At 44.4% G+C, this 27,807-nt stretch overlaps 1 protein-coding gene across 1 annotated transcript; it reads left to right on the top strand.

Moving 5' to 3' along the window:
- Positions 1-849: 849 nt before the first annotated feature.
- CNMD (chondromodulin) lies at positions 850-27,143 on the top strand. Its single transcript, XM_084844911.1, has 7 exons — positions 850-1,005; positions 3,687-3,827; positions 9,730-9,870; positions 11,659-11,772; positions 17,226-17,379; positions 18,375-18,583; positions 26,414-27,143. Exons 1-7 carry the CDS (start codon positions 931-933, stop codon positions 26,627-26,629), a joined length of 1,050 nt encoding a protein of 349 aa, XP_084701037.1. The 5' UTR covers positions 850-930; the 3' UTR covers positions 26,630-27,143.
- Positions 27,144-27,807: the final 664 nt, after the last annotated feature.

Raw genomic sequence — 27,807 nt, forward strand, 5'->3', positions numbered from 1 at the left:
AGCACTTCAGGATGTTTAAGTTACTTCACATCCATTCCCTTGCCATGATCCTAACAACAACCCTGTAAGGTTGATGAGTGTTATTGTTCCCATGGTATACAGACATGGGGTTCGGGGCTGTGTGATTTGCCCAAGTCCATCTAGAGAGTTCATAGCAGGGGAAAGATCCAGACCAGGGGCCTCCCCATTGACGGCCCAACCTCTTAGCCAGTAGCGACACCAGCTCTGGTGGTGATCTAGTCACCCCACCTCTCCTCCTTTCTGGATCAATGACCAACTGCAGGCAGCCCCAGCTAAAGGGCCAGGCTTCCTTCTGGGGTAGTTGCCATGTTGGTGCCCACGCAGGCCTGAGCCCCACGGCCTTTCTTTCCTTAAGAAATCAAACACAGCTCCATACCTCCCTTATTATATTAAGCAATATGTAAGCATTATACATAAATAAAATGTTGGGTCCAATGTTTTGTTGTTTTTGAAACTTGCACCTCCAAGTTCGTGTCAGGCCCCCTGTACCAGCCAACAGGTCTTCTATACTGAGGCTTGCGCCGTCCTGACAGTACCTGCGGTCCTCCCTGCTTTTGGTTTTGCTCCCTTTTTTCTGCGGCTGGGTTTTCTCGCAGCGGACAGGACTGGCGGGGGCGTCCTGCAAGGAGGCTGCTTCAGAGCTCGGGTTTGCCTTGCGGGCAGCGGCGCTCAAAGGGTCCGTTGTCTCCAAAGCCCGGGAAGGAGCCGCGGGGTCTGCGCTGGCCGGCTAGGGCCTCCCGCCCTGCAGGTTGCTCAGGCGCCCACGTGGCTGCGCCGCCGCGCCCGCCTCGCCGAGATGCGCCTCCTCGCGCCGTCTCCCGCCCCGTCGGGGCTGCAGGAGCCACAGGAAAAGCACGACCGAAGGCGCGCTCGGCGACGGAGCTCGGCAGCGGGCACCGCGCAGCGAGGATGGCAGAGAGGCTGGAGAAGGTGCCCATCGCCTCGGCAGGGCCGGAGGACGTCGAGCAGGCCCCGATGCCCCCTGTGAGTACCTCCCCGCCTTCTGCCTTCTAAAGCCCGCACCCCACGCTGTCTCTACCTACCCCTCCTCGCGTCTTGTCTGAAACTTTAAAAGGTCTGCTCCAGGTCTAGAGACCATACCCGTGTGTGTGTGTGTGTGTGTGAGAGAGAGAGAGAGAGAGAGAGGGTGAAGGTGAGGGTGAGGGTGGGGGTAAATACTGAATGAACAGCCTTGGCTTTAGATCCAGCATTTGTTTGGAAAACCCAGGCATCGCTTCAGGAAGCTATTCAGGCACTATACATATGCACCGCGAAGCATGTGCAGAGTGCCTCAAGTTGACCATGCGCAGGCAACAGGGTTCTTGCTATTTTTAAAGGAGACAGAATAACTCAAAGTATATGTAGACCCCCCCATCATTTTTCGATTTTTTTTTTTTTAAAAACACATCTTATAGAAAACAGAGTAACCAGAAAAATACCACATATACCTTTGTTATAGCTTTGGCCCCTGCTGAACTGGCAAATGGTCAGGAGCAGGACATTCTTGCAAGTTGTCGCCTTTAACACAAACTATGGCTGCTTCCAGACAGGGCTGCTAGCGCTACCGTGAGGACACACTGTGTAGCTATTCCATCTTTTCCTCCTTAACAGATTTTTGTGGAAAGAAAAAAGATGGAAGAAGCGGTGAGAAAACATGGAAGGGTTAGAAGCTGAAGACGCCGTTGGCTGGACCTTCCATAAAATTTTGTGAATGGGGCAGGACTACTGCGTGACAGAAGCCTCATCTGGAAGCACCCTGTTAGCTTGATCCCAGACAGAACTGGTGATCCTCCCCTCTAAATGCTTTGGTACTGGCAATCCAGTTATCTTGGCCGTGGTCCCAAAGCACTGATGTACAAGGTCCAGATACAAGGGTGATTAATGTCTCTTCAAGATCCATTGTGTCCCCTCCAAAATGTTACACGTGCACCCATGCCCCTTCCGTAGGGGGTCTCTGCAGCCTCGATCTTCTCTCCAGTACCAGCTAAAACCTCTTGTGCAAAGCCAGAACTAAAGCACATTCTCAAGTATGTGGGAAACTTCTGGTGGAAAGGAAGAGAGTTTGCTGGAGGAACAGCTTGGGTATCATCCAGAGAGCTGGATAATACGGATCTTGGTCTGATCCAGCAAGGCGCTTCTTCAGTTGTTAGTTGTCTTGCTCATCATGAATTAAGCATGTAACAGACAATCCGCAGTAGGTGTCCATGATGCTCATGCAGCCACATTCCACATAGTGATCACATACTTAAGCATAGACACCCTCCTGGAACCTCCCAGGAAAGGGGCGGGGGGGACAGACGGACATTTGGAGCAGGAAAAAAAAACCTGGCATCAGAGATAGGATTAAGTACCTCTCACACTATGAAAGGGAGGTGCCACTTGTTTTCACCACCCCAACCCTGGCCACCCCTTGCCCACCACTGCCCCTTCTTTGAAGTTGCTCTTTACAAGAAGCAGCTGTCTGAGCATCATTATACTCCGTTCTGCAATAATGTGTTTTACGCTCTAACATCAGGCTTTGGTTGCTTGGACAAAATATGATAACTCTGCAACAAAAGCCCCGTCTCTAGGGTGGTTCCAGGTGAGGCTTACATGGCACCATCGCCCTGCCTCATCCATAGAATTTTGCAGGGGTTCCAGATGCCTTGTAACTCCCCCCATATTTTCCCTCCTCTTCTTCTTCCGTCTTTTTCCTAACCTGAAAAGTGAAAAACAGACAGAATAGTTGCACAGTGCCTTACTAGCTCTTAAACCTCTCTGTCTGGAAGCGCCCAAGGGCAAACCTGTGGAATAGGTGCAATAAATGGGGAATCGAATGTGCATTTATAATGATGGGAAAAAGACTGTGGCCTGGAGCACACTTACTGTAGAGTAAGCCACAATTAATATGATATTAATTCTGAGTACACATGCATAGGATTGCACTGCACAAGAGACTGTATAGAAGAATATAGTTACTTGTCAAAAGCCATCTAGTAAGTTCATGGTGTAGATGGAATTTGAAAACGACATTCAAGCTTGGAATGTAGTGGCTACCCAATAGCCCAGCATGTCTCTTTTCCCCTGAAGTTTTGACCTGGCAGACCTACTTGGAAGATGAAAGCAGAGAGGCAAGTAAGTGCACACTAGAAACTTTCCAGCAAGTAGTTTTGGACTGTGGGTGGGTAGAGGGGACAAGTAGCTCTTCTCAAACAGCAGATCCCATTTGGAACTCTATGTGTGTGTGTGTGTGTGTGTGTGTGTGTGTATGGAGGTCTGAGAGAGAAGAAAGGCACATAAAGGAGTGTGGGAGTACAGCAAGGGAACTTGATCTCATCCTATCCTCATGGATCTAAGCCTATGCCCCCGTTCCTTTTCTCTCAGTCTTGCATGTACACACATGTGCACACATAACATGTGCAACAAGTTCCAAATCGGCTCTGCTGGCTGCTGAATAGTTTTTGTTTTTGCTGTGAGTTTTTAGGTTGTCTTTAAGATGGTGGGGCGAAAGCACCCCTTGTCTGAGCAGAGACTTCGTATGTCATGTGTGCAACTCTGTGAAGGGAAAGCTTTCCTCCTTTCCCCTGTGAAGGGAAAGCTTTCCCCTCAGAAAGTGAGGTGATCTTCCCCACAATGGGGGACCGTTGTCTTTTGCTCCGGTAACTCTATGTTTCCCCTTGCTGCAGGCATACTCCACTGTGATGGCAAAACCCTCTAGCACAGGGAGGCTGCTCAGGATTGGGGCCATGGTGCTCATTGGTGGAGCTATCCTACTCCTCTTCGGAGCCATTGGAGCCTTTTACTATTGGAAGGTGAATGACAAAGAGGTGAGGAGTTAAAGACTTTGTCTTTCAGTTGGATTTGATTCCTTTGGGCCCCTGGTCTCCTCTGACATGGCTGGCCTTGCCATTCTGGCAGAATGAGACGGCTGCCTCAGACAGCTGGTTGTGAGGGTCTTGTAAGGGCAGCACATTGTTATGGTATTTAATTCATTATTGTCGTATTTTTACTGCCACGGAGAGGGGAGAGGTGCCTGTGGGGTTTTCTGCCTCAGGTGCCAGAATAACTTGGCTGGCCTTGGATACTTTGTGCCTTGACTTGGGGAGCAGAAGAGGCAACATTGGCTGTTCTGCCACAGTTAGCAAAATATCTTGGGTTGGCCCTGATCTATACCTCTAATCATCTGCTATAGGCAACAATCTCTGAAGCCACCAAGAGAGCCCTAAACATGCTTCCCCAGTTGCCCGAAACCATTATTAGAAAGAATGTGTGCAGGACTCACCTGGTTTTTAAAAAGTGTTTAGCTATTAAACTCTTAGTTTAACCAGCAGGTTTACATGCTAACTTGTCAGTACAGCTGAACAATATTTTCAGAAGCACTCGCGTCCTCTTTTCCAAGTCAGGAATGTAACTATCTGTTGTCAAACCCATTCTGGAGAAAGGTATAATTCTGTCAGGCCTTTTTTTAAATTGAGAGAGAGAGAGAGAAAGTAGTGAAATACCATTGAAAGACACACTTGGTAATTCAAATTAATCCTGTCAAAAATAAGAGGGTAGGCTGAATGGAAAACTTGCATCATTGTAGCAGTCAGTAATCCTCTACTGGTCGTTGTGTTCTATTAGAAATGTAGAAATGTTTGTGATTGGGCCTCAAATGATAGATTTGCACTGGTATGTTGTGGCTTTATATACCTGCTTCTTCCACTGAACTCAAGGCATTGTAAGTTGGGTTCCCAGGTGGTCTCACCCACTCACTGAGCACACCCAAACCTGCTTAGCTTCATCAAAGCTGCTGCATCATGTGAGTTTCTTCAGGCTGTGCTCTGGTAATCTTGTTCATTGTACCTCTGAGAATAATACAAACCAGGATACAACAGGAGTTTATGTGATATATAAGGTGGGTCTTGCAGCTTAATGATTTCTATAAAGCAAAGTGTTGAGAACTAAGCTGCCCTTAAAAAAAAAAAACTGCCGATCCAAATGTTTCCATTTTGAACACAGAATAAGCCTTCCCTTATTCTGTCAGGTTTCATTTATAATTCAGCCAGAAAAGTTTGAACAAGAAACAAGCCTACTTAAGATTTCTTCTTGGGAGTTCGCCACATTCTTCAGGTGTTTTATTTTCCTCTCATTCCAAGCGTGTACATTTCTTCTGTCCTGCTTTTTTTTACAGCCAGAGCACGATAGAAGGTGCTACTAGTAATAAAATTAAAACATATCTCTGGCTGCTGCACATAAACACAAACTATGCGCCTACAGCACTCAAAAGTCCTCCGTTCTCCATCCTAGGCCCTCCATATCATGTGAGAATGTGATCCTATAAATCTTTGGATAACTAGACAAAATGGTGGAGGAAGCAAGCAAACACATAGGGCTGGATCCAGACTAAGTCATGCTGTAGTCCCACTGAAATGAAAGGGACTTAAATTAGTTATGACTAACTTGTCCCACTGATTTCAATGGGACTAAAGCATGCCTAATTTATAGTGCAGTCCGATGCATGTCTACTCAGAAGTAAGCCCCATTGAGTTCAGTGGGACTTATTCACAGGTGAGTATGGGATTGTGGCTTTAGCCTGGATCCAGCCTGTGCATTTTTAAGCCATGCTGCTAGTCACAGGAGTGTATTATTTATTTATCTTTTCTATGCCATTTATGAGCCACCCTGTAGCCGAAGCTCTCAGTGTGACATACATAATAAAAGCAAAGACAATAAAACCAGTGATAAAACGCACTGAAATAATTTAAAAGCAGCAATGATAATTTAAAATAGTTTTTAAAAGAGAGATGAATATCAACACAGCTAAAACATGGAAAATGACTACTTTAAACATATTAAAAATAAAAGAAGCATAACATATTCATATACTGTGACATACAGTCAGGACCAGAAATATTGGAACAAGGATAACTGTTTTGGCAGTTGGCCTCCATACACCACCACATTGAAGTTCAAAGGAAACATATCCAGATGGGAGCGAAGTCAGGACTTCTGGCTGTAATTCAAGGGGTTTGGCAAAAGTGGGGCACTACCCATTCAGGAAGGACAGCCAGGGGCATACACACACACCCATTGCTGGTGGCTCATAAGTAATGGAACGAATGGCTGACAAGCAGCTGCATGGCCAGGTGTGGCTTGTTTCCTGGGTACCCCATGACCAATCAAGCAGATAAAAGGCCTGGAGGTGGTTCTGAGTGTTACATTTGCATTTGGTAGTTGTTCACTGGACCTCCCAACATGAGGTCTAAAGAGGTGTCCATGCGAGTGAAGGAGGCCATCATTAGGCTGAGGAAACAAAATGAGCCCATCAGAGAGATAGCAAAAGCAGTGGGAGTGGCCAACACAACAGTTTGGAACCTCCTGAAAAAGAAGGAATTAACTGGCAAGCTCAGCAACAGCAAAAGGCCTGGCAGACCATGGAAGACAACTAAAGTGGATGACCACAGAATTCTGCTCATGGTGAAGAGGAACCCTTTCACAACATCTAGGCAGGTCAAGAATGCTCTTGCGGAGGTAGGCATGTCATTGTCAACATCTACAGTCAAGAGACGGCTTTATGAATGTAAATACAGAGGCTTCACAACAAGGTGCAAACCACTGGGAACGCTTAAGAACAGAAAGGCCAGATTAGCCTTTGCCAGCAAACACCTAAAAAAGCCTGCCCAGTTCTGGAATAAGATTCTTTGGACTGATGAAACCAAGATTAACTTGTGCCAGAATGATGGGAAGAGAAAAGTATGGAGAAGGAAAGGAACAGCTCATGATCCAAAGCATATCACATCATCTGTCAAACACGGTGGAGGCAGTGTTATGGCATGGGCATGTATGGCTGCCAATGGAACCGGGTCACTGGTGTTTATTGATGACCTGACTGCTGATAAAAGCAGCAGGATGAATTCTGAAGTATATAGGGCTATAGTTTCTGCTCACATTCAGCCAAATGCTGCCAAACTGATAGGACGCCGCTTCATGTTGCAGATGGATAATGAACCAAAACATACAGCAAAAGGTACCCAAGAGTTTCTCCAGGCAAAGAAGTGGGATGTTCTTCAATGGCCAAGTCAGTTACCTGATCTCCACCCAATAGAGCATGCTTTCCACTTACTGAAGACAAGACTGAAGGCAGAAAGACCCACAAACAAGCAGCAGCTGAAGGCAGCTGCAGTGAAGGCCTGGCAAAGCATCTCGAGGGAGGAAACTCAGCATTTGGTCATGTCCGTGGGTTCCAGACTTCAGGCAGTCATTGACTGCAAAGGATTTTCATCCAGGTATTGAAGGCGATCCTTAAGTTTGAAATGATATTGGTTTGTTCCATTACTTATGAGCCACCAATGATGGGGCAGGGTGTATGCCACTGGCTGTCCTTTCTGAATGGTTAGTGCCCCACTTTTGTCAACCCCCTTGAATTACAGCTGAAAGTCCTGACTTCACTCCCATGTGGGTGTGTTTCCTTTGAACTTCAATGTGGTGGTGTACAGAGGCCAACTGCCAAAACAGTTATCCTTGTTCCAGTATTTCTGGACCTGACTGTGTGTGTGTGTGTGTGTAGCTGAAATTTTTAATATAAATGTGCTACTTTAACTGATCAGTTAGTCAACTGCACTTAATCAACTGATCAGTCAATTAATGTTTTAAAAGAGAGCCAAAAGATGTACTCTTCTATAAAACTTTCCCTCAGAATGTTATTTTATGCTCTTCAGAGAGGCCCTGTTTGCTCATAGTAGAATTGCTACCCCATTGCAGAAAATCAATGTGGAGTAGATGGAGTCTCACACTTGGATTAGGGAGACATGGGTCCAAATCCCCACTTGGCCATGAAATTCACAGGATGACTAGTCACCATTTCTCAGGCTAACCTACCTCATAGGGTTGTTGTGAGTATAGAAAAGGATAATTCCATGTACATCTAAGCTTTATGAAAGAAAGCAGGGTACAAATTTGATAAATTATTTGTGCTGACTCATTCATATACAATGTCTGTGAAAGGACTACCCATGGTTATCTCCAGATATACTATGTTTTACATTATAGTAATAGGATAACCATAATCCAGAAAAACTTCATGGGTCTTATGATCCACTAACAGAGTTTGTGGCTTGAGCCAGTGATAATGCTGGGGGGTTTCTGTGGTTATAGCAATGTAATGGTTATAGTAATGGATACAGTCTGAACATGTTGGAGTACATACCATATAGCTAACTGTTATACTATGTGTGAACACAGGCATTTTAAAATATGGTTTAGGGGTATTAAACCATGGTTTCGCATTAGAGGATATGCCTGTGTGAACTTTGGGCTTACAGGCTCTCCCCCTCCCTTCTCCTTCTGTGGTGTGCCCATGAGAAGGAGATTGGAAGCTTCTGCTTCCATTTTTTATTAACCACAGTTAGTATTATGTCCAAACCTAAACTAGGGTTAAGCTTAACTATGGTTTGTAAAACAAGCCAACTTCATAGACTAATTGCAGTTTGTCCAGATTCAGACATATGTAAGACTAAGCCATGGTTAATTATAAATGGAATAGAAGCTTCCAGACTCATTTTGTGGCCATGCTGGAACAGTGTGGGAAGAGGGCAGTACATGAGCCTGAAGCTTGCACAGGCCTGTCCTTGTAAAACTAAGTCTTGGTTTAATGTTACGTGCAAATGAAGCCACTGTTTTATGCTACAAGGTGAAGGAAAGCGCATGTAAACAAATCCTAGAGTATTGCCGATCTCAAAAGCCTGGGCAAATCCTGCAAGAGATCCCAGTACTTAGAAGACTCATGGCTTTTTTGCCTCTACATTACATGAGGGAATGCTTAGGGACAATAACTGCCCAAGTAATCTCCATATCCCTGATTAGGGATTCACCAAGAGTGGCTGCTATGCCTACCTGAAACTTTCTGAAGGTCCTCAGAACCCCTTCAGATTTTATCAGCCTCCAGGGGTGGATCATTCTAATGCTGGGGAAGCAGGTAAGGAAACCACCCCAGCAAAGGGAATGGTTGTTGGCAGTCTAAACTACACCAGGAAGTGAACTGACCATGACAATGCAATGGAAGAAAACTCTCCCACATCCTGATCAGCCCAGTCGAGAAAGCATATCAAGTCCAGAGTTAATCCACCTCATGTGTTGGGCTGATAAGTTCTTGGGAGCCCTCCTAGATGGCTTTGGCATGGATGTTGAGATCCCCCAGAAAACTAACGTAAGGTCCTCAGTGCCACATCTGAGACCACGTAGCCTTTCCTGTTGAACTGCATTACGATGAAACTGTATGCCCAGCAGTGCTACTTTGGTTCAACCCAAAGTCATCATCTAAGGGCACAGTCTGTTGGGATGGCTGTAACCCTCTGAACACAGAGGCTTATGCCATCCAGTGCAGAGCGAGAGAAGTGGCAAAGGTGATTTTTGCCTCCGCTCTCCTTCAGCTCTGCATTTTGGCTAGATGAGCTTTTTCGCCTGTCTAACTGGGGCTCTGCAGAGTGGGAGGGAGGGAAGCTGGGGAGACCTAGGGATACAGCATGAGCTATCCCCTCTCACCGGCACCCCCCTTTTCCCTACTCTCTGAGGTTGCTGGCATGACTCTGTCCGCACTGGCTGTGAGGGGGGAGGGGAGCGCTGTCTTCAACCTCAGATCTAGAAATCTGAACTATCCTATGCTTGCCCCCCTCCCCCCCCGACTCTGTCTAGGAGCCATAGGAGTGATCTCTAAAAGTGTTTGTTTTGATTTGTTTGTTTTGATTCCAGGTCTACAATGTACGCTACACAATGAGTATTAATGGGCAAGTGCAAGAGGGCTCAATGGAAATAGATGCTGGAAACAATCTGGAGACCTTTAAAACTGGAAGTGGAGAGGAAGAGGCTATTGAAGTTCATGATTTTCAGATTGTAAGCATGGTTGACTCTGATTTTTTTTTCTTTTTGACCCAAAGAAGATGCAGAGGAACTCTCAGGGGCACAAGAAAGTGATATACTAGGCCCAACCCATTTTGACAAAGATCTTCTTCAGGGGCCGATATACATGAAAATGAAATATCAAAAGGACTTGGAAAATATCCTATAAAAAAGGAATAAAAAGGGGGAGGTCTGTTTCCAAGTAAATACTCCTCTGATATTTCAGATGTACGTGCATGTGCTTCTGAAGAAGACCTTTGCCAAAATGGGTTGGGCCAAATAAATCACTTCCTCCTTGTCTTTGGATATCTTGTTACTGTGATTTTTAGCATTTCTGCCTTCAGATAACCCTTTCCCCATCAATTTGTCTGCCTAGGAACCTCTGTGTGTTTGTGGGGGGACCCCTGTGCATTCTAAACATTTCTGGAGCATGTTCTAGCTAGGGCATACATGGGAATCATGCAGGGTCCTGGTTAGGTTTATTGGCATCATTCTTATGCGTGCATGGAGAATGCACCACAGAGCATACCTAGCACCCTCCTGCAGGTATTCGTTGCAGGAGAAGCTTGGAAAGAAGGGGCAAGAAAGGAAGTTTGTGTTGTTGTGTGTGTGTGTCCCCCACACACACACTTATTTTCTCTCTGAGAATATAAACTTCCAAAGACCCCAGGGATTCCCAGAACACCGTTTGAAAATGCCTGATGGCAGGCAGGCAGCTCATCCCACAGTAAGGTGCATGTCTCCCCAATTGCCATATTTCCAAAAAGCCTTCCTCAATTGGCCATGCTGGCTGGGGATGATGGGAGTTCTGATATGATACCTGTTGGACTATGCCCAATAGCTGCAAGCACATTACAAAGTGAAGTACCAGTGGAGGCTGCCCTTGTTTGCCATCTTCTTTTCCCCGAGTGCCTCTGGGCCATGGTGTAGCAGGCCCCAAGGGCATTCTGGGGAAATGAAATGGTGGGTGGCTGCAGCCTCAGCAGCACTTCGTTTTGCAGTGTGTCCACATCCTAGTAAAAAAGGGATGGTGGTGATTGCCATCAGCTCCTGTTGGCCCAGGAATGTGCCTGATTATGTTGGCTGCTACGCTGTGCCCGCCCATTTGCATCAAGCCCTCTGCTCCATTCCCTACTGTACAGATAGCTGAAATAATCACATATTCTCCTCCCCAGCTTGCATTTCTCTCCCCTTCCTTGTGTGTATTTTTTAGAGAGTATAAGCCCCTTGGGGAAGAGTTCTGTCTTTTCACTCTCTGAAAAGTGCCAGGAACATGGGTGATGCTATATAAACAATAAATAATAATCCTCTGGTGATAGAAAGTGCTTTAGAACTGCGGTATCTGGGTAAATTTACTGTTGCTTCTAAGTATGTGAAGGAAGCGATTGTTGCTCAGGTGTTGTGTTTTCCTCTTCTCAGTTGCTTGATGAGTGTGTGTTTTGCGTGTGTCACGCTGCGTGTGCAAAGAGTCTTCTCCCTGTTTTCTGTGGAGCAAAGCTTAATGGGGGTGTGCCTCATGCTGCAGCTGTATAGGTATGTTCTGAATGGGAGGTAAATTATAAAAAGCGTTTCATCAAGCCACTGCTATTTTAAAAACTTCCATGAAACGTTTTATTTCAGTGTGTTTATGAATGCCTACGACCACGAGATTACAAATCAATCAGCCTCTCCTCTTGCCTTCTACGTTTAAAGCACTTCTCTGTGTAAGCGGTTTGTGTTTTTAGCAGTCATGTGGCACCTTGACACAATAATAATAATAATAACCAAGGTCTTGCTTTCTAGGGCATAACTGGAATCCGTTTCACTGGAGGAGAGAGATGCTACATTAAAGCCCAAGCTAAAACTCACATCCCTGAAGTCAATGCAATGACGAAAGAGAGCCTCTCTTTTGACCTGGTATGTAGTCATCACCCAAAATATGCTTAAACATCAAAGACGGCTATTTGTAAAGACTCACCAAGTATGAGGAAAGGAGAAGGGATGTGAGGAGTCTTGACATGTGGGGATTGGGTCCACTTCTCCATAGAACTTGCGTGAAGAAACAACAACACCGAGGAGCCCCTGAAAGCAACTGGGAATATTTTGAAGGAGAATTCAAGCCCTACCACACCTCCTCTTCGTTTCCCTGCTGAGTTCTGCTGCTGCTCCTTCCTAGGCTGGGCCTGGCTTTCTTTAGCAGAAGTTCCTTCCAGGCTAGATGAGCAGTGAAAGGCTGCAGCAGTCAAGTGGTCCTCAGGGCTGATACTTACAAATGGCCTCTGCCCATCCATAAGGGGAAATAGGAGGAGCTCAGGTTGTTCTTTAGGCTCCTTGGCTACTTCCTGGCATCTCATGGAACTGGTCAGGCAAGTGGGCTGGGACAGCTTGTTAATTCAAATCACAGCTAAACAGTGCAGCACTTTGAAAATGGCACTTGCACCAATCTGCTTCTCCCTGCAGTGCAGCTAGGAAATTTTAGACCCCAGACATATTGGTCTTATGGGGAGGGGGTGCTTTTAGTTGGCCATGTGCATTACTTCAGTAATAATTCCATTTGCAATAAAATGTGCATCTGTAGCCATGTGCATGCCCAGTCAGCTGCCCTCTTAACTATAAAATGCTTTTTTACAAATGAGAAAGAAAGGATGCCATGGCAAGCGGCATCAGTCCTGCTGGTCCAAGTGCTGATGACAGGCCTGCTTGATGCAGCCCCATTACCTGCTGCTCTCTGGTTGGCCATTTGGGGGTGCCCTGAGCTGCAGGGCCCTGGTCTTTGGCCCCAAGGCCTACCCTAGCTGCACCGCTAACTACTCCATGCCTCGTATTGCTTGGCTTGGCAGTATGGCTGCCACTGCAACAGCATCAGGTCTCTCCCAGGAACAACTCATGTGTCTGTGTGGGAGGTCATATCCTTCTCATATTCACTGAAAAGTAACATGGCAAGGCTCTGAATTTGGCGATCCCCTGGGTAGTCTCTGGGTCTTGGCCCTTGCTCCACCCCAATCTCTGGCACCAGTTGTGCTGCTTTTGAGGGTGGAAGTACAGGGGACAGTACAGATAATTACTGTGGACCCTTGGAGAATGTTGACAAGGAAACCAAATCAGTATAGTAAATGGTATGGTTAAACTTCCTTAAGGAACTGTGTTTGTCTTAGATCAATATACTCGGTCACAGCTAGTTGGTCTAGACGTCTGAACTAAGGATGGGTTCCTGTTTTACAGAGTCATTATAATATATGCCTGAACGTTCATAGCAAGTAACCTCACTGTGGCCAAGTTGCCAAGAAAGATGCAGAACTTATAAAGAATTATACATTTAGGCCTCATTTGCACATAACTCTAACCCATAGTATGGGTTGTTGAATTCTGGGTTGCCATGATGTGCAAACGCAGGTCTGCTAACAAACCATAGTTAACCATGAACAAGCCAGAAAGAGAACCAGGTTTGTCTTCAAGTTGTGAACTCTGGGTTGTTTAAACCATGGGTTGTCATTACATGTGAACCCAGAACCATGGGTTGTTTTGCTAGGCTACAGAGGTGGCAGGCAAGAGTGGTTGAAAAAAACTAGTCGCTCTACATGCCAATACTACAGCACCACAAAGGCATTTTGGATACAGGGAGGGAGTGGGCAAAGGAGAAGGAAAACAAACAACCCAGGGATTGAGACCTCCCCCCCCACACACACATTTTCTTCAGTCGTCTGCTAGACGAACCCTGGATAGGGCAACAAACCATGGGTTAAATAAACAATGGTTAGCAATGCATTATGTGCAAGCCAGGCCATTGTGTGAGTTAGTAAGGTAACAAAAACATATCAATCTCCTTGCTGGGTCAGCCCAGGAGTCCACTTGGCCCAGCATTTTGTGTTCAGTAATGGCCAGCTAGATGTGTTGGTTTACAGGTGCAGCATCCAGCAATCCAGTCCAATGAATAGAGGCTCCAACTGGTTTGTCATTGGTCTGCTAATCTTTCTTTAAAGCCACCTAAGCTAGGGATCATCACCATATATTGTGGTAATAAATTAAGTTAACTTTGCATTGTGTGAAAAAGTATTTCCCTTTGTCTGTCTTGGCACTACCAGCAAACAAGCTATTGCATGAAAGCAGATTGACATTTTGGATTGCAGCTACTCTAAACTAGTTAAGTCACTGGAGTATTATGTCCAGTCTGGGCATTGTTTTTTAAGAAAGCTATCAACGGGGGAAAGCCTTGAGCAAATGAGAGAGCTTTCGGCATGTACAGCATGTGAGAAAAGTGTAATGGGCTGTGTTTGCCTGAGAGAAAAGGCGGGGGAGATAAAGTTTTCCTGATATGTCTTGAAATATTAAAAGGATGCCTTGCAGACAATGGAATAGCAATTGTTGTTTACTGCCAGCATGGGAAATGGGTCGAGTCTTCATCAGAAGTTTCGGTAGAATACACTGGATAAACATCAGTTAGGAATGGTTTAAATTTTAGAGAATTCTTCCCCAGAATATGAGGTTAGACTTTATTACCCCAGAGATCAGTTTTATGATTCTACGAAAGATTTGGTTTGCACCGGGTACAGCTTCCCATTCCACTGCTGAATTAATATGATGGCTCTGATTAAGTCTTGTTCAGTAAAAGCAATTATATTGACCAAAAGCTTGAAGTGCAAGTTAAAAAGAGCCTTCGTTTTGAAGTGTACCCTAAAGGTTTTTTCATTCTCATCTTCAAAGCAATGTAGGAAAATGGCACTGATTGAACTAGAAACTTTAAAGAATCCAAGTATTATTTTTAACAAGAAAGCTGCTATTCCTTAGCAGCAGTGGAGGAAAAAAAAATCACTAAAATGTTGTATGGATCCACAGGGTAAAATTCTGAATGGCCTCTGTAGTAAAGTCTTTGGGATTGGTGTCAATACCTCACTCGATCAATTTTATTTAGCCAAGTTGTTTGCACAGTGTCATTATTGATTTTGTAACTGGCTTCTATGCTCTCAAGCTAGCGATTTTTTTTTTTTTTATGCTTCGTTTTTATCTTCTCTTGCCATTTTTTGGAAAGAATTTGTGAAAGCTTTTTGGAAATAAAAATAAACGGATGGTAAAGAAAAAGCACACAACCTCAGACTACAGATAAATTCCCTTTTGATTTCTGCAAACGCTAGTTTAATTGGCCATTTTATATTCAATATTTGCTATAATGAAATGTGAACCAGGACATTTACGACATAATCTTCTTTGTTCTTTTACTATGAGCGCAAAAATTACCATAATGCAATGCTAAAGTTGCATAGTTAGTTGGGAGAGTCATGAAATGAGAAAAGTGTAATGTTTCAGCAGCGGCATTAAGTTTACTAAATTACCCATCCGGTGCATTTGACCCGTCAAGTAGCACTACACTAAGCAACACATCTGGGAGTTGTAGCGGGGGTGGGGAGTGAAAATGGTAACCTAGAAAGCAAGGCAGCAGGAACATTAAAACACTACAGCTGTGGGACGGGGCAGCTTAGTCTATGCCAAGACTCTGAATTCTTTTACTGGCTGACTGAAAATGTGTAGGATCAACCCTGAAGAAGTGGGATTTTCTGTTCCAGCAGCCTTCCCCAACCTGGTGCTCTCTAGATATGTTGGACTGCAACTCCCATAACTTCCATGCTGGCTGGGGATGATGGGAGTTGCAATCCAGCACATCTGGGGGGTGCCAGGTTGGGGAAGCTTGTGTTACTGAATCATGAGGCTGTTATATGATTAAAGTATTTTTTTTGTTGGTTAAGCGGTTAAATGGCAGATGATAGATCAATTCACGAACCAGTTAAGGCTGCAATCCTATACACTCTTACCTAGGTCCCTTTGTACCCAATTGGTTAATTCAGAGAATATAGACATAGAATTGAACTGTAAATCTGCATATTACCAAAATTTCAGTGCGTGTGCATTTTTGAGATACTGAAGAAACTAATTTGCTATTTAATAAACAAAAGCTACCAATTATAGTTGGATAGAAATGCCATCTTTCATGTTTTCTTTTTCAATCACTTTCACAGCATCACATCCACCAGATCCAGTGTAGCTTTGGAAAATAATTAGCTGAGTTCTTAATCTACAGCCTCACCACTTAACATTTTCCCTTGCTGAATAAATGTAGCCCAGTCAATCAATCAATCACATTGGAGCTTGCAGCCGTAATAAATCAATGATCAGATCTCAGGGCCTGTCTTTTATATTACAGAAGTGGTGTTGTCACTATACTCACCTTGGCTGTTTCCCTCACCACTACAATAATGGGAACCATGTGCTAGTATTGGGATCATCATATGGGAAGAACCTCAACTGCCCCCCCCCCACTTTATGTAGCCGTGGTTCTTCCCAAGTGATTCCACCCATCTTATGTGGCTTCTCAGTTCCTAAGTTGCCAGAGTGGCAGAGAAAACAGACGAGGGGAACTTGTAGTCATGCTGTTCCCATAATGTAAGAACTGGCCCTCAGTACTGTCAGCATATAAATGGTCCCGATGACAAATCCCAATCAGAAAAGAATTGTAAGAGCAGTTTAGATAATTCTTGAGCCTGATGATTTATTTTATATCGTACCTTTCTGGCATTCAAGGTGGCTAACAATAAAAGCCAGATTTAAAACAAAATCTTAACTATAACATAAAAATAAATACATTAAAACAATCAAAACACAACAAAAAGAAATAAACATACTCAACTCAGACTGTACTCCTGTAGACTTTGGGAGCAATATGTGTTCTTTGCCCTGTGCACAGGACAAGCTGCACGTGCATCTGATTTGCACAATCATTCCCTTCTGAAAGAATTGTGCAAATGCAGCACACAAATGTACACACATACTTCATGTCACATTAAGTTGTACATGGGGGTGGGGGAAAGGAAGCACATACCTGCTACCCCGTAATGTGTGAAGGATTCCTGGCCAGGCTAATGTGATAACTGGCCTTTCATCTTATGAGATACTATGGCGTGATGGTGTCATGATGGCACCTGCAATCTCAAATTACAGTTCTGCTGCAGCACAATTTTTAAAACTGGAATGTATTGCACCAGTGTCTAGGGGACATCTTGGATTCATGAACAGTTAATAATGACACAAGCCTGGCAAGAAGCCTCCCCCTAATTTTTTACATTGTCTTTTTTTAGTAGAGCTAATTTCCTTCCTTCCATTAAGCTTAATAAGATCAACTACTGTCACTACTACTAGCTAATCACAAATGGAAGCGTAACAGTAACTTGAAACATAAAATGACTGCGTGAAGGTAGCCTCTCTTTCTTTACTGCACCTTTGGCTATTAGGCCCTAATCTGACATGCCACAGAGAGATGTACACACCACAACTTTTGTCAGTTGAGCTAACTGCAAATTTAATTTTTTACTGTCCACCTACAGGAAGATGAAATTATGCCAGCTAAATTTGATGAGAACTCTCTGGTCTGGGTTGCTGCAGACCAGCCTATAAAGAATAACAATTTCCTGAGCCCCAAAATTTTAGAGCTCTGTGAAGATCTGCAGATTTTCTGGCTTCGACCGTCCTATCCAAAAGGTAACTTTTCTTTCATAGAGTGCCTCCAGTTCTGTTCAATTATAGATTTAAACTACCTCTGGCCATGCAGATTCAATGTAGGATCCACACAGGTGTAGGGAGTAGCTGCAGCTCTGGTGAGACTTAGGTGGATCCCAGTGCTAAGCTTGTTAACACTTGTGCTGCCTTATTCTGAATCACAGCACTTGTCCCCTTAGCTCAGTATTATCTACTCTGAGTCTCAGCCATTGATATCTGACAGATTACAGTGTCTAGCTCAGATCCTTCAACTGAAGATGCCAGGGAAGCTGGAACCTTTTATGTGCAAAACAGGGGTTCTGTTACTGAGCGATGCCCACTCCTGTCAGCTTTTGATATTGGAGAATGCAGCCTTTCAACCCACAATCACATGGATACAACCTGAGGAAAAGCAGCATAGCTAAACCATTTAGCCATACTGCCTCTTTGTTTAGAGTCTTGTGGCACCTTAAAAACTACTAGATTTATTATGGCATGCATTTTCAGGGACTATGGTGCACTTGGTTAGATGATGACTCTACTCCACAAAAGCTTACGCCAGCCTCCCCCAACGTGTTGTCCTCCAAATGTTTTGGACTTGAGCGCCTATCAGCCCAGTCAGCATGGCCAGTGGTCAGGAATGCTGGGAATTGTAGTCTAAGACATATGGAAGTTGCTTCTATGCTGTCGTCATAAGATCAGGTCATTAGGGGAGACCAGTTTGTTCTCTGCCGCTTCTTCCTGTGACTGATGCCTGTTGTTCTGTTGCAGTCCCTTTGGACCAGACTCTCAATCCCTTGCATTAGGCTGCAGCCTTCATGTGCCCCAGTGTGTATCCCTGGGGAAAGCACCCTCTCATATTTTGCAGGACATCAAAACAAACATACTTTAGCCCCCTTTAGCCTGGTGGGTCTATGAAGTGCAGCCTGGCTGCTTTAAACTAGCATTCAGTAGAATTTGTTAACATGTGCCATGCGCCCCAATGTCTGTTTGCATAGTTGGGCAAAGAAGAAAGAGAGGGGCTACCAGGAAAGCACGCCAGACTCAATCCAACTTAGACCTGCACCAATCTGAACCTGCTGCGGAAGCAGTAACTACGAGGCCACGTCCCCGCCAGCGGGCTCAGCAGCGTGAACGTCCATCTAATGCTACCCAACCTTCTGGGCGAGAGACCAGGCCAACCTTTAATCCAGATAATCCTTACCACGTGAGTATTGGTCACTGGTCACCTATCCGTCCATCTCTCCACAGAAGTTTCCATCTCTCCTGGCCTCTGCAGGCCCCCCTTTCCCTGTTGCCTCAGCAACAGAAATGGTTTTCCTTCCCCATCTCCTGTTACTGGCAAAATGGCGAAGCCAAGAGGGAGTGGACAGCCGTTGACCTGGACTTGCTGCCCTCTTAAGAATTTCACAAGGGAGGGAATGCAGTTCACTAGCCTTAGAAAAAAAAGTTAGATGATGGATGTTTCCACTCTCCGCAGTTTGAAATATACTTTAGATGAAAATTATGCCTACATTGTGGGACGTTAGTTTAGGATTAACATCTGCTTCTAAAAGGCAACCCTCACCCTGCACCAGTATATCAGGGATAGCTACTACTTAATAGCATCCACGAAATGCACTATGCAAAATGAGGGCACAATAAGCATGCCTAAAAGGACTGATTTTCAGCACATCAGTTGAGCTTTCATAAATCTACTTCACTTCCATTGGTAGATTTTCTCTCTCATCATGCTTTAATGGGTCCAGCAATAGGGGAAGCTCCCGGCATGAGCACAGAACAAGAGCAGTCTATAAATAAATCAGGTTTATTCAGAACAGACAAATCAGCTCAAAAAAGCCCAACACATTTCAGGCTACAGTGTAATCTTAAGGCTTGTTTATCTGTTAATTATAGTTTTTCTTGATGAAGGGCCATCTGTGGCCGAATATGTGTTGTGCTTTTTCAGGCTGCTTGGAATCAATGTTTTTAAACCTAAATACAGACCTCAGACCCATTAGATCAAGGCTTCATGACAAAAAAGAAAATTGGTTTAAAAAAGTCTCGTATAACAACAATTATTCTAGTGTTTTGTAGAAAGCAAAAGGGGAACCTGTGTTGCCTGTAAGATAGCCCAGAATGGCAGCAAAGGGACAACCCTTTCACATTATCACATTTGCGTGCCATCCTTTGGCTAAGGAGTTCATGGCAGTATACATGGGGTTGCTGCATTTTAACCTCCCAACTACCTTGTGAGCTATCATAGAATAGTAGGGTTGGAAGGGGCCTACAAGGCCATCGAGTCCAACCCCCTGCTCAATGCAGGAATCTAAGTCACAGGATCCCTGGCAGATGGCTGTCCAGCTTCATCTTCAATGCCTCCAGTGTGGAAAAGCCCACTACCTCCCTAGGTAATTGGTTCCACTGTCGTATTGCTCTAACAGTCAGGACGTTTTTCCGCAAGTTCAGCCAGAATCTGGCTTCTTGTAACTTAAGCCCCTTATTCTGTGTCCTGCACTCCGGGATGATCAAGAAGGGATCCTGGCCTTCCTCTCTGTAACAGCCTTTCAAGTACTTGAAGAGGGCTATCATATCTCCCCTCAGTCTTCTCAAGGCTACACATGCCCAGTTCTTTCAGTCTCTCTTCATAGGGCTCTGTTTCCAGTCCCCTGATCATCTTTGTTGCCCTCCTCTGAACCCTCTCCAGTTTGTCTGCATCCTTCTTAAAGTGCGGTGCCCAGAACTGGACAAAGTACTCCAGATGAGGCCTAACCAGTGTTGAGTAAAGGGGAACTAGTACTTCCCAGGATTTGGAAGCTATGCTTCTATTAATGCAACCCAAAAGAGCATTTGCCTTTTTTGCAGCCACATCACATTGTTGGCTCATGTTCAGTTTGTGATCTACAGCAATTCCAAGATCCTTCTCGCTTGTAGTATTGTTGAACCAAGTATCGCCCATCTTGTAACTGTGCATTTGGTTTTTTTTCCCCCTAGGTGCAGAATTTGGCATTTATCCCTATTAAATTTCATTCTGTTGTTTTCTGCCCAGTGCTCCAGCCTATCAAGATCACTTTGATTTCTGTTTCTGTCTTCCTGGGAATTAGCTATCCCACCCAATTTTGTGTCATCTGCAAATCTGATCAGCATTCCCTGCACCTCCTCCTCCAAGTCATTAATAAAAATATTGAAGAGCATTGGGCCCAGGACTGAGCCCTGCAGTACCCCGCTCTTTACCTCTCCCCAGTTTGAGAAGATCCCATTGATAAGCACTCTTTGAGTCCAATTCTGTAGCCAACTGTGGATCCACCTGATCGTTGAGTCATCTAGCCCACTTTGAGCTAGTTTGCTCATCAGGATATCATGGGGCACTTTGTCGAAAGCTTTGCTGAAGTCAAGGTATATTATGTCCACAGCATTCCCACATTCCACAAGGGAGGTCACCTGATCAAAAAATGAGATCAAATTCATCTGGCAGGATTTGTTCTTGACAAATCCATGTTGGCTTCGAGTAATCACTGCGTTGTTTTCAAGGTGCTTCCAGATGGATTGCTTTAGAATCTGCTCCAGAATTTTCCCAGGGATTGATGTCAGACTGACCGGTCTGTATTTCCCAGGTACCTCTTTTCCTCTTTCTCAAAAGAGAATAGACAGTGGTTCTGAGAGTTCTTCTGCCAGTTCCTTTATTACTCTAGGATGCAGTTCATCTGGCCCTGGAGATTTGAACTCATTCAGAGTAATTAGGTGTTCCTTGACCAAATGCCTATTGATCTCAAGCTGCAGTCCTGCCCCTTCAGCCTGTACTTCGCCTTTGCCAGGGGGCTCATAGACCCTCTTTCGGGAGAAGACAGAGCCAACGTAGTAATTGAGCACTTCTGCCTTTTCCTTGTCATCTGTTATCATTTTGCCATCCTTATTTAATAGGTGAACCACCATTTCTTTCCTCTGCCTTTTACTATGCACATAGCTGAAAGCCTTTTTGTTGCGTTTAGCACCCCTCACTAACCTCAGCTCGTTCTTAGCTTTAGCCTTCCTGATGCCATCCCTGCAATTCTGTGCTACCTGCCTGTACTCTTCCTTTGTAGGTTGGCCTTCCTTTTACTTCCTGTATGTGTCCTTTTTTGTTTTCAGGTCATTTCTAAGTTTTTTGTGAAGCCACATTGGCTTTTTCTGTTGTCTTCTGCCTTTTTTTCTTTTTGGAATTGTTTGTAATTGTGCCTTGAGAATTTCCTTTTTTAAAAACTCCCACTGATCTTGGACTTCTTTTTTCATTAGAGTCACTTGCCATGGGACCTTACTTATCATTGTTCTGAGTTTATTAAAACCAGCTTTCCTAAAATCCAGGGTATGCGTTTGGCTACACTCGGCTTTTGCTTCCTTTAGAACTCAAGTATAACATGGTCACTTTCCCCCAGAGTTCCTGTAACTTCTACTTAATCCACTAAGTCATCTCTTTTGGTTAGGATCAAGTCAAGGATAGCCGATCCTCTAGTTCCTTCCTCTACTTTCTGTAGGAGGAAACCATCAGCAACACAAGTCAGGAATCTCTTGGAGGAGCCGTGTTTTACAGAATTTGTCACCCAACAAATATCGGGGAAATTGAAGTCCCCCATTACTACTACATCATGCTTCCTTGAAACACTGGCAGTTTGCTTTTCAAAAGTGTCATCCTTGTCTTCTTGATTGGGTGGCCGGTAGTAGACTCCAACCACCATGTTCCTTTTATTCTTTGCTCCATTTATTTTAACTTAGATGCTCTCGATTAGGTTAGGTCAGGTGTGTGTGACTGGTTTAAGGTCACCCAGCGAGCTTCATGGCCAAGTGGGGATTTGAACCCAGCTTTCCTTGGTCTAAATCCAGCGTTCTGTTCACCACACCATACTGGCTGTCTGCAAGATATAATTTGGAATAATGAAACTGGGAGGGACCAAAAGGGGCCAAAAAATTCCAATGCAGAATTAGCTAATCTAGAATGTCTTTTAGTGAAGGGTATTAAGGCTACATTTCTAGTGTCTGTTGTTAGCTTAGAGATGCTGAATGATGTTAAAAGCTCCCTCCATTTCCTATCAGTTTCTGGTGTGTGTAGAGAGATAAGGGTCTATGCTGAAAGATAACTGCTTTCAAAGCCAGGACCTTTGTCGTCTCATGTTAGTGGGAAATTTCTTTGGACTGATGATACCTGCCATCACTTGGTGGGCAAAATTCCAGGCCAGTAATTTACAGTGGTTTTGACTCTGATGTCTCCAGATCACAACAAATGACCAGTCTTTTCAGAATAGTCCAAGTTCTAATTACCCAGACAGCCAAAATCTAATGGCCAACCAGGAAAGGATACCTATTGCCATGGATGAGGTGACTACTGCAGGACTAGGTTATTCTGTTGGAGGGAAGAGATAATCAAGTTGAGCTGGCTGGAACTTTGACCTGGGAAGACGGAAATCAGTCGGCAGTGACTCACTGGTTTGGATGGCCAATGCAACAACCAAGGCAGTAGGGCGCAAGGTGCTTCTTCCTGCGGCAGAAATGTGGCAACTGAATTGAGCAGGGTGAAACACATTAAGGGGATCCAGCACTCAGCGGATCGTCACTCACAGGGGACAGACTGGCTCTGAAGTGTAATTCTGGATGTTTTCCACAGTAAGCATTTGGCAAAAAGCCAAGTATGCCAGTTCTTGTCATCATTCTGTACAGTTCTCTGATGTTACTTTCAGTGATTTCAATTTAATAGAGGACACAAGATAAAATTTAGTGTATTCTAATTTAATGATAACAAATGCAATTTGTCAGATAACTGAAGATACGTTACTGATGAAAAAAGACAAAGTCAGCAAGAGAAAGGACAGCCTACTTGCAAAAACATGGAACTCCTGCCACTTTTCACTCTCTCTTTCTCCATAGTGCTTCTCTTTTAAAATAGAAGAAATAGGAATAATGTTTATTATTTGTTTGAACACCAGAACTAACTTGTTTGCAGAAATGCAAGAAAAAAATGCAGTTTTTAACTTCCAGTTGTCTTCCTAGGCACATACTCAAGATCGCAACATAGATTGGTTAACCCTCAATACCTTAGCTATCCTGTGCTACAGGCAGCCTTATTGCATAGTTCCAGTGGATACTTGTGGATGAAATAGAGATGTGTTAAATGTGTTAGTAGTTGTGAGTATGAAACCCAGAAGTGGTAGCTATTCCAGAGTAATTTATTTAGAATATGATCTTAAACACAAGGCTCCTGAGAAGCAGACCAGAGGAAGATGGCCACGGAAAAAATAGGCTGAATGTGTTAGTATATTAAATGCATTGGAGGGTGGGGTGGGGAGGAGTAGTAGTTTTGAAGGGGGATGCATGACCATTAATGGTTCTCCGTCCACTAATGATTGTCCTACTTTGGTCAGGCATTCAAAGAAAGAATGATGGGAATAAATAAAAGTAAGGTCCAGAATAGCCTTTTCTTATGGTATATAGCAGAGGTGTGAATGTCTTTCACCCTGAGGGCTGAATTCCATTTCAGAGAAGCTTTTGGAGGCTGCATTCCAGTGGTGGGTGTGGTCAAAGAAGAAAGGGGCAGGGCCCAAAATACCGGCATATTTGAGCTTCAAGTTCTTCCTGCCAGTAACTAAGCCTTAGGAGAGGCATTTTAACCTTTTAGAATGGGGAAAAAACAGCACAAATGCTGGAAAACCTCCAAATGTTCAGTGGTTGGGGGAAAGGGGGTGGGGCCAGGGCAAAGAGGCGTGGTCACCTGAAGAACCCCAGGTTTGGCCCCTGGGCCTGAGGTTCTGCACCCCTGGTATATACCGATGATTAACAGACTTAGGAAGCAATCCTATGGCCGCTAGACAGTGGCTAGATGGCCATAGGATATGCTGTTTTCTGGGAACTGACCTCAGAGCCTGCGCTCCGAGGTCAGTTCCTGGAAAACTGACCTCCGCCCATGTCTGCGCTGCCTCCGAGGAAGTGTGAAGAAGCCCCATCATCCATGCCCAGAAGAGGAGTGTGGAGCGGCTGAAAAGGGGCGGGACTGGGGCATTCCGAGGCAAGGAGAGCAGATCTGCCTGTATGACGCATCCTATGGGTCGTACAGCAGCCTCCTCTCCCACTCGGCCCCCCTGCGGCTAGATAGCCGAAAACGGCTGTCTAGCAAAAAAAGCAGGGCAGGAGAGGCGTGGAGAGAATGATCCCACCCGTGCTTTTCCTGCCTTGCTTTGGATAGGCGGATGCCTATCTAGATAGGATTGCGCCCTTAATAACCATAAAATGGATCTATTTACCCAAGTAGAATGCCACTACTATAAATAATAAGGCCTAGGGAAGAGGATGGAAGAACCCAGACCTCCCATCAATGCAACCTTCCTTCCTAATCCTCTACAAATTTTTCTTGTGCATTACATAGCAGTTCTCCCACTGAAGATGGACATAAATACCAAGTGCGCTAGGATTCCTGATATAGCCTTGGCTGGTTAGGATGCTTTTCTTCTTTTTCCCAGTTCACCTTGCAAAGTCTACACAATGCTTCCCATTAGCTAGCATTGAGAAAACAAGGAGACAAGGGGGGGGGGGGGAGTTTCCTTCCTGCCTAAAGTGCCTGATGTGACCAGACAATTCCCCATCTCCTGGGTGCTTAGACCATTCTTTCTTAGTGTACACTGAGTGTGTGTTGGGAGGGGATGGTGGAAGGCACCTCCCTGCCCCAAAAGGGTACACATAGAGTTGCACAGGTGCCAAGGACTCTCCCCACTGGCCATGAAGCAAGCAGAGAAATACTGTTGTCAGTCCCACCTTCAGCTTTTCCAAGTTATAAGAATCATAAGGTTGGAAGGGGCCTACAAGACCATCGAGTCCAACCCTCTGCTCAGTGCAGGAAGACTGAGTCCCAGGTGGTCTCCCATCCAAATACTAACCAGGGCTAACCCTGCTTAGCTTCTGAGATCAGACGAGATCGGGCACATCCAGCCCTTTGCTCATTCAGTCCTTATTTTTCCACTGAATGGCAGAGCCATGCTACAGAATCACATGCCAGAGGCGGGAACACAGTTGTGTCAAATGCCAGTGATAAAATGTAGATGTCTGACTAACTCTCTTCTCATGGTTACCTTAATATATACCCTACCGCATGGCCAGCAGGAGACCTTTGCATATTTTGCTCTAAGCCACAACGCAGGACTCACTGGCAGAAAAAGCAGTGAGGTCACTGGGAGAGTGCTAGTAGCTGACTAGGTACAGCGCTTGGACTGCTCATTTTGACATCTTAAGGAGTCCCCTTTGTATATGTCCCCTCCCCTGCAATGCAAACTAGGGGGGAAAATGGGTGTGGACTTCTAGGAGTACTGCTACTGAAATTCAAAAGTCTCATTACTGAGGTAAACTGCTCCTGCTCGGGGGCTGTTGAGAAGAACGCCTGCTGCTGTCCAGTGTCACAGGCCTTTGTCTCTTCTGCACAAGTAGCAGAAGACAGCTGCGTGCACTTCACTGTGCCAGGCTGCAGGCACAGAACCAAGGAGAAACTGCCGTGGAACCATCCTTACTGGCCTGCTGTTCTCACTTAGCCTTAGAACATCCTTGTATCTGTTTTTTTTTTTTTAAATAAAAATATGCTTAAATTATCCCACTTTGAGAAGAAACCATTATATAATTTTATTCTGTCAATATATGGAATGATCTTTGAAAGCCAGGTTGCTTGTGCCCCAATCACCACATTCTCAATTTCACTACCGAGAAGTTATTCCCCAGCTCACCCTGGTATAACAGAGCTTCATTCCTGTCTCCTGCTCCCTTTGGTCCATACATCCCGTCCTGAAGACTTACAGAAGGAACAAGGCGGCATGCCTGTAAGCAAACAATGAACCCCAAATCAGCGCCACTATTAAGCTTCTGGAGATCAAAACAATAGGCCACAATCTAGAGCCATAACAGCACAGCTACACCCACTTAAATACACTCAGTTTAAGAGCAGGTAGTTCTGTGCTGGCATGGCTATAGCCTTTATTTTGTGTTGTTTTCTAATTTGTAGAGATATGATGGAATCTGACATTTAAAAATGTGCTTGTTGTAATTTAAATTGCAGCAGCTAGAAGGCGAAGGGATGACCTTTGACCCACGGCTAGATCACGAAGGTGTCTGCTGTATTGAGTGTAGGCGGAGCTACACACACTGCCAGCGGATCTGTGAACCTCTTCTGGGCTACTACCCATGGCCTTATAATTACCAAGGATGCCGCTCTGCTTGCCGACTTATCATGCCTTGCAGCTGGTGGGTTGCCCGCATCTTGGGTGTTGTATGAAGTACAGTGAAGTGCATGAAGTCCTGGACTACAAAACAGAAGACACCTTTAAAAACCTGACCAAAGAATCATGATTCTGTTTGTGTGTTAACAAGATTTTTTTTTAATGGCATCAGCTATTATAGATGTAAATAAAACTAAAACCTCAAGTTAATATTTCATTAGTTTTATCCTCTTAATCATGCTGAAAGTGAAAATTTTGAAGAAAGAATCTTAAATCTAGAGCCAGATTAATTCTTTTGCTTATGAATAAGGTTTCCCAACATGAAAGCTCTGTTAGAAATTGAAATTCAGCCTCTCCTGCCCAAGATTTGCATCATGAAATAGATGTGAAAATTTGTTCAGTTAGATTATTAGATAGACCTTCGCTTTTGGGAGTACCTTTCAACCATGTAGAGCTTGACAAATAAATTGTAAGTGAAGCTGCTCTCTGTTATGAACTTCTGGATCATTATGAAGCTGTTAGAAACCAATTACTGCATATTTTTCCTACTGAGCTGTGGCAGGAGGGAAAGGGCTGGGCCAAAAATCAGAAGCACTGACAGAATCCAAACATTGGGGCTGTTGCATGGAGTGGGCTCAGTGAAGGCAATCATTGAGCTGCCATTCAGATGTACCTGAGGTAATACTGCTTTTAAACAAAAGACCTCCAACATCTAATGTGGGATCAGTCCCCAACACAGTGCACTGCTTTGACAACCCTCCTTGATAACAGGAATACATTTTGTTACCTATATAAATATACATTTCCCTGCTCTTCGGATGAATTATGGCACTTTTAAAGATTTGTGCTGCCACAAATAAATTTGCTCCAACTCAAGGCTCATAAAATGCCCCAGCACAGATGTCAAGCATATTTAAGTCTACTGAAACACCAGCATGTTCTCTATTGCCACTGACTAAGACTTATTTGAACAGGTTTCAAACTTTGGTAACATGTTAGTTTTTTCACCAGCCTCTTATAGATGCTTTCAAGGCTTCATAAAGGAGGGCAAGCTGCACCCCTAAAGATCAAATGCCCATTTACTTGTTCCTAATGAAAACAGACAAAATATAAAATAAAGAGTTATAGTGTCACCATTAGCCCACTAAACCATATAACCATGAAAGATGGTGTAAAGGAACTGCCTACTTGCACATACCTTGATGCAATGTTAATAGCCACATCTAAAAAGGAT

The sequence above is a fragment of the Heloderma suspectum genome, chromosome 3 (assembly GCF_057233095.1).
Source record: "Heloderma suspectum isolate Gila_16-S chromosome 3, 16-S_ref, whole genome shotgun sequence".
Taxonomy (NCBI): Eukaryota; Metazoa; Chordata; class Lepidosauria; order Squamata; family Helodermatidae; genus Heloderma; species Heloderma suspectum.

Bases quoted from the DNA above. Each gene is read 5' to 3' on its own strand.
- CNMD (XM_084844911.1), top strand. From the start codon at position 931: ATGGCAGAGAGGCTGGAGAAGGTGCCCATCGCCTCGGCAGGGCCGGAG. The intron at 1,006-3,686 runs GTGAGTACCTCC...CCCTTGCTGCAG, and splicing joins AGCAGGCCCCGATGCCCCCT to GCATACTCCACTGTGATGGC. The intron at 18,584-26,413 runs GTGAGTATTGGT...TTTAAATTGCAG, and splicing joins ATCCAGATAATCCTTACCAC to CAGCTAGAAGGCGAAGGGAT.